This window comes from Primulina tabacum, chromosome 4, assembly GCF_025594145.1.
Source record: "Primulina tabacum isolate GXHZ01 chromosome 4, ASM2559414v2, whole genome shotgun sequence".
Lineage (NCBI taxonomy): Eukaryota > Viridiplantae > Streptophyta > Magnoliopsida > Lamiales > Gesneriaceae > Primulina > Primulina tabacum.
In genome coordinates this window covers 47,427,630-47,435,051 of record NC_134553.1, presented here as the reverse complement: position 1 = coordinate 47,435,051, position 7,422 = coordinate 47,427,630, and the positions used below count along the sequence as shown (strand labels likewise).

The following is a 7,422-nucleotide window of genomic DNA, read 5'->3' as shown; positions in this document are numbered from 1 at the left end:
ATTATCTTATTTAGTCGCTTACTAGTAACAATAAAATAATAGTACGAATGTTAATTGCACAAATGATCATTAATACATAGGCATTAGGAGTAGACTTTAACATTGCACAATAATGAGACTGATCTTGAAACTTGCAGTTCACCATAAAACCAGACAGCTAGCAATTTCCACCCCTTCAATCGACATTTGAAATTATTTATAAGAGATTTTCCTTTCTCAGCCAAGCAATCCAAGCGTCAAACTTGAGATATTATTAGGTTTAAATTATTGTAGCCTAACCGTTACCATAAACTATAACTTTTGGTAAAACGACAAACCTCGCCCTTGCCATTTTATTTCCAATCCATTCTTACTTCACGATGGATAATTTAGACTAGAAACCTAACTTGAAACATTCTTCTTGACAAAGAAAAGTACTACACTCATACTTATCAATTTTATGCCAACAAGCAAAGGGCCATGGCATACGTGCACTCACGATGCATTTCACTATCATAAGGGACTTTATTGTCTTCAAGTTTTCGAACCAAAAACACGCACATTTAATTCAGAAGCCTTTGGGGTTTTTGGCCGATGTGTTGCACAGTTCCCTACTGAATTTCCATCTCCTGTCAGTAAAGCATTTATGTGTCAACATCTTCCAAGCAAGGCCTAGCTGCCATAACTAATATTGACCATTAAACAAAGATCCGGCTCGGAGCTAGCTAACCCAAGAAATTGCTATTTAATTATTTTTTATCAACAACACTAATATAACTTTAGAAAAATTTGACATGAAAGTTGAATTTTTGTAACATTAACCCCATATAGACTTCATAACGAGTTGTGGTCTACTTGTAAGCATAAAGGACTCTTATTCTAATAGGACTATGGAAGGGAAGGGCGAAGAACGAGACGCAGTTCGATCGTTTTAAACGAGCTAAAGACATTGCGAACAAATTGTCATATGAAATGTTGTAATCTCATGATGTCGGTCGGAGATATATATTGCACATATACATTTCTACCTAAATGATTATTCTTTTCGAATTTTAGTACTAAACTATTTTAAAGTATTTCCTAATGGTTTTGCTTTCATTTTGTGATGCAACTCAACAAGATGTAAAATAAAATCTATAGCTAAAGGAATGTTGTCCCCATGGTGTGCAAGACGTTCCAAAACTTGTCTCAAAGTGGAGCCTAAATCAAAGCTAAAGTCGATATCTGAACTTGAAGAAAAGGACAAATCAACAGACAAGAAAAATTTTAAGGGGCCTCCGGTGTCTAATTCCGAACACATAAAAAGACACTAGATGGAAATTCAGTGAGGAACTATGGCAAAATACAAACAAGGCAAATGTGCAATCAAGCCAATAGCTATCCCTTTTGGAGGCAAAACTTTATATCAACAAGAAAAGAATCCATTTGGCAAAAAAGACCACCATCCAAGAATGTGATAACAGATGCAAAAGAAGCAAAACGACCTTGATAACATTATTGTGCAAAAAAAAAAAGTAACAGCATCGCTTCGTAATCCCGCCATAGCATGTGTTGGATCACTAGTACTAGGATTTTGTTCATGCTTAAGCAGAGAACTTAGTGAGTTGCATTATATTAATGTTCATGGTCCGCAAGTGACCCAATTTCTTCAAGATTTTTACACCCCGGTAAAAAGATAAATCTTGTCTTTACGAGGGCTTGCAGTGGCAGGAGACACATAGCTAGAGAAGATTGCACGAGGTATTGTGTTACAATAATGGCCATACATATGTTAGTATGTTACTCCTCTCATTCAATTTAACCACATGCAAGAAGCCAAAACACAGTTGGATTCACTGCAAAATTCACATGAAAGGCTGCCCTTAGCTGATGACAAGACAGAGAATTAAAGCTCTTCATAATAAGAGTGTACTGGAGAGAGTCATTTCAAGCTCTTTGAAATCATTGGTTTTTTTACATTCTTAACCATTTGTATAGTGGGCCTTGTCTGTATCCCCATTAGAGAAGCAGCTTTATACTTATGAAGAAGACAGGAGAGTAAGTAAAGAATGGGTTTTCTCTGAATTTAATTATCGTCGAATCATGTTGGCCTCCCGTAGGTCCCATATAGTCTTCCAACGATCGATCAAAGAAAGAAAATATAACATAAAGAATAGGGAGATTTTCATTTATTAGGCTAGGCCAGGCGACTAAAGTATCTTCAACTTTAAAGGGCTCAAAAAAATCTGCTTACAAGTGAGTTTTAGTTCCCCGGCTATAAAGTGCAGTACTTCGTGTAATAAAGGCCAGAGAAGTTATTGGGCAAAGACAGCTAAGCGGTACTTTCTGTAATGACTTCTATGCATGTAATTAGAGTCGAGTAGATCTAGTGCATTTGAATCTATTCAAGAAGATTGCAGATTGCCCACTAAATTAAATCGGTATTCTCCAAAAGGGTTCAACCTTTCTTGGATAAAGAGTTTTGGTCGAAAATTGTTAGTTTTGTACTTTTGTACTACCTCTTTCCAAATGGATTATTCAAAAATCCATGAAGAAACTGAAGAATGCAGCAGCAGCGAATCAGGGTGGACGATGTATATCGCATCACCAGACCAAGAACTCGATTACGATGATTGTGAAGGTGAAGAGGAATATAACAACGGTGAACAGACCTATACAAAAGATCCCAAAAAAGACGCCGAGGATGTCGATAGCGATGACTCGATGGCTTCTGATGCATCCTCTGGCCCAAGTTATCAAGGCCAATTATACGAACATCTCGACAGAATTCACGGTTCCGGCTATGCAGGGAACAAAAGAGGAAACAAACACGTTGGCAACAAGAGTCAACAGCAGGAGAGGAAAAAACACGATGAGCAGAAAAAGGAAGCAGAAGACAAGTCCGGAAACAAGAAAAGAAGTGCTGCAAAATCAAAGAAAAAGTAGCATACTTTTCTTTCTCAGTGAGGAATGCACAAGCTGGTACATGCATCCACTTCGTAGTTTTCGATCCCCTGTTTTGTTAAATATATCAAGTATCAAAACAGCTTGCGCTGATTCTGGCTTTTTGAGTTCTGTAAAATCTTCACATGTAAAGATGCAGAAAACTCACTTCTGCGGCAGTATGCTGAATTTATCCCATTTTTGACACATTAAGGTTATTTTTTCATGCTTACGCATATCTGAGTAACAGATTTAGCATGTAAGTTCTTTGATCACAATTAACAAAAGTAGTAGAGGCTAAACAAAATCATGTATGCATTAACTGAAATGGTAACTTATACTTGGAAATTATATGACGTCCTTGTTTATCATGCTTAAATGCATACTATTCATCACTTGTCAGTATAGTGAAATTGAACAACTATAATGGAACAACCGTTGTTTCCATTTCTGTATGCTCCAGGCTTTTGTGGTCGATGTTACTGTAAGGATTATTTTGTCCGACGGATGCTCAAGATAATAAGAATATCAGAATTATATGTAAAATAGTGAATTTGTGTTTAATCAGAATTAAGTGTTATGCCATATGTTACAACATCTCGGACAACATCTACGTGTACTTGTGCATATTTAATCTTGTTCATCTATTTATTTCAAGTCAATTTGTGTTATAAAAGTTAATTTTGCGCTGCACGTAGATGTTGTCCGAGATGTTGTAACATCTGGCACAACACTTAATTCTGATTATACACTTGTGCGGTGCCTTATAGCAAAAATTAATCACTAGAAAAATCACAATGTTTACACAAAAACCTATAACTAGTGATTGTACCAAAAATCAATTTCCTCAACAAGTTGAGAAAATAAAAGCTCTCTAGAATAAATAACCAAAACAAAAATAAACGTAATCAAGAAAGCAAAACTTGATCCCGAAAATCACTATCAATCAGATGCAATCTTCAGTCAACATCGTTACGGATGTTGTCTATAGATGTTGGCAACATTCAGCGCAATACGGGAATCACCACTCCAAACAGCAACGGCTTCGAGAATAATTTTACTCTGCAAATCTCTGCTACGTGTGTGTATGGTCGATATCGAAGCCCTTTTTATCAATGAGCTTTACCTCTTATTTATATGTGAAGAATCATATCTCCACAAGGAAACCTAAAATACAAGGAAAGTGAGAGTTTTATTAGGAATAAACTCTTTTTTAAACACTAATACCATATCTCTTGAATTAAGATCTCATTATCTAAGGAAGGCAAAATCATATCAAATATTTGCTCCATCAAATCAACAAGGAAAACTATATTAGAAAAATAAATAAAATATATCATTTAAAATCGAAATATTATTTCTCTTCGGTTACAAAATAATTCAACATGCTGCCTTAACGGAAATAAAATGGAGATAAGTCACAAGTTCATGTGGGACATAATGACTCTGCCTTAATAGGCTTCATAGTTTGGTGAAAATGACATTATCCTTTCCTGGAAGCATATAAAATATGACAACAGACAACGATAACGAAAAACAGCGAAAATGTAACATACCATTTTGAACAAATTTCACTACAATACCCACATTTTAACTCCGAACTTCGAACAGTTTGCATCTTGTGCTTAATGTTGACTTGCCTTCTGGTGGCATGTTGTTACATGAAATTTAGCCGAAATAATTATCGAATCCAAATTTCCCTCGGCGAAAATAAAGAGCTAACCCCAGTAGGGAATCTAGTTCTTTCATGGAAACATCTTCTACAGACCAGCATTGGACACACGTTGAATGCTGCAAGAAGTTAAGGATGAAGCTTAATACAAATCTATTCTGTTTGATCGAATAATGGGGCAAAGTGCTCCAGTGGAAACTGGAAAATTGCCCAGTAGTAAGGCTTGATACCTACTTGGGCCTTTGGGCCAATTTCTCCGATTCATTTACTCATACTCTGGCTTCATCACCTGATACTTAAATAAATTGACTACTTTTTTCCCCAAAGTGAATAAATTCTCCTAAATAGTTCCATATATTTATTTCTTCCTCTTTTTCCCCCCAAAACAAACCTTTTAAATTCCATATCAACCTTAAATACACATATCACACGGAATTGCTGAATTATTCAACACACACAGAATTTCACATGTAATAATACTCCTCCCGCATGAATCCAATACTCGTGCGATCTAAAAAAAAGGAAATCAATATATTCGAACTTATAATATATTAAAATTATTCAATCTCGAAATCTTATAATTGTGTGATTTTCTCATTGCACGAACTTGGTACTTTAATTTGCATATTGCATCCGGTCTTTGTCAGAAAAATTATGTGTTTTTACTTTCTTATCCTCAACAAAATGTGTTTATACTCTCTGAGTTCACGTATCTTTTGTCACATGAAAAATGATACAAAATATTAAAAATATGATACTAATATATGATTTTTTGTGTATCAAAAATTTCAAATCAGATACTAATATATGATTTTTTTGAATACCGAAACATGTATAACAAATATTTGTATTAATGATACAATTGTTTTTTAGATGAAAATCGGTAAAAAAACATCGAAAATATGGTACTAATATATGATATTTGAATACAAATTGTTTCAATTTTGATACTAATATATGATTTTTGAGTACCCAAATATGTGAAACAAATGTTGATATTATAAAGTTGTTCTAATTTTTTACTCAAAATTTTATATTTTATATAAGATCTAAAATATTTAGTACTCAAATATCATATATTAATACGAATTTTTCAAAGTTCTATATCGATTTTCACCTGAATAAATAAATGTATCATTAATATCAATATTTTTTTATACATATTTGATTATCAAAAATCATATATATATATATATATATGACTCAAATATCATATGTTAATATTATATTTTCTCTCTTTTTTTTTTTTACCGATTTTCTGAGCAATTTACCGATTTTATAACATGGCCACACATAAACCACAGATTCGAATCTACATCACGATTCAACACCAGTTTCCTCACTCTCCTCTTCCATTCATTTTGCAGAACAACAAAATCATACGGCAGGAAATGCTTCTCCATAGCCCCATTCCGTTCAATCCACCACTCGGAAAACCTACTAGACCCCACCAAAGACACGTCGCCGTTTCGGCCACATCCACTTTCTCCATCTCCGACGAGTCCCTCTCCTCCCGCGGCTTCACCTTCCACCGCACCATCGACAACCTCAACCTCGACTGCCTCAACACCGTCTTCGCGGCCGTCGGGTTCCCCCGCCGCGACGTGGAGAAGATCCGGGTCGCGTTGGAGCACACCGACGCTGTACTTTGGGTGGAGTACGAGAAGACGCGGAAGCCGGTGGCGTTCGCCAGAGCGACGGGTGACGGGGTGTTCAATGCGATAATCTGGGATGTGGTGGTGGACCCCAGTTTCCAGGGGATCGGGCTGGGGAAGGCCGTTATGGAAAGATTGGTCACCGAGCTGGCAGAGAAAGGGATCAGCAATATTGCTCTGTATTCGGAGCCCCGAGTGATGGGTTTTTATAGGCCTTTGGGGTTTGTGGCGGATCCGGATGGGATCCGAGGAATGGTGTATTCTAGGAAGTCGAAAAAGATATGATTTATAATCGATTTATACTGTTTTATCGTCTAATTTTGTAAATAATTCGAAATTCATTTCAATAATATTATTGTTTGCGAACTATGCATGGCACAAGGTTGTCATATGGCCGAGCAAACAAATGTTACCGATGGCAACATTTTTATATGCTTTCGAGCTAGAATTCAACTCGAACTCCTTCGCCTTCAATTCGATTCCGAGAGATGGTTTTTTGTGGAACTCGACTCATATAAAAGTTCGAAAGTTACACTAGAGATGAAACAATGATCAAACCGGCTCGCAAGATATACATTGGATATTTTTAAACATGCATGTTCTAGTTGAGTTGGAGTTGAAATCCTCACTAGTACAAGTAGCAAAAGAGAGAGTGATATTTGATAGAGAAAACACATGAATCACTTGTATTTTTCTTTTGTACAAATCATGACCAGTTCATAAAGATTAATTGATTAGATTAAGCCAAATTCTACACACTGCTTGCCTCACCAAAAAAAAAAAAGATGAAAAACAGTAGCAGGACTAATTATAGTGGGGTGACTTTTCAAGTGTTTCTCTTCTTATGGTAGCTTCTCGAATCATGATCCGATCCACTATCGCCACCATCTCCACCATCCTTTGTCCGATTGCCTTTGCATGCTGCTCCAAGCAGTACACGATGAGGGGGGCCATGTTTCCCGCACTTGGAGCCTGATTTATCCAGAACTACTGATTGTGTCATGTTTCCTGATGTTTTTTAACTCTTGGCCTCGGTGTTGCCTGAGTTTCTTGAATAGATATTCGATATTCGTCACCATATGTACAGCTCAGGTGGACTAATGGCCTTGGATCCTTGTGGAGCGACATGAATGATTGTTGAAAGAAAGTTTGATCTGCAAGACTAGAAAAGTGACACTTGAGCATCAGCAATTT

The 7,422-nt window shown here is 36.3% G+C and overlaps 1 protein-coding gene across 1 annotated transcript; it reads left to right on the top strand.

Moving 5' to 3' along the window:
* Nucleotides 1-5,820: 5,820 nt before the first annotated feature.
* On the top strand, nucleotides 5,821-6,594 carry LOC142543539 (GCN5-related N-acetyltransferase 1, chloroplastic). The gene has a single exon (XM_075650862.1). The coding sequence runs from the start codon at nucleotides 5,857-5,859 to the stop codon at nucleotides 6,511-6,513; it is 657 nt and encodes a 218-aa protein (XP_075506977.1). The 5' UTR covers nucleotides 5,821-5,856; the 3' UTR covers nucleotides 6,514-6,594.
* The last annotated feature ends 828 nt before the right edge of the window (nucleotides 6,595-7,422 follow it).

Bases quoted from the DNA above. Each gene is read 5' to 3' on its own strand.
- LOC142543539 (XM_075650862.1), top strand. From the start codon at position 5,857: ATGGCCACACATAAACCACAGATTCGAATCTACATCACGATTCAACAC.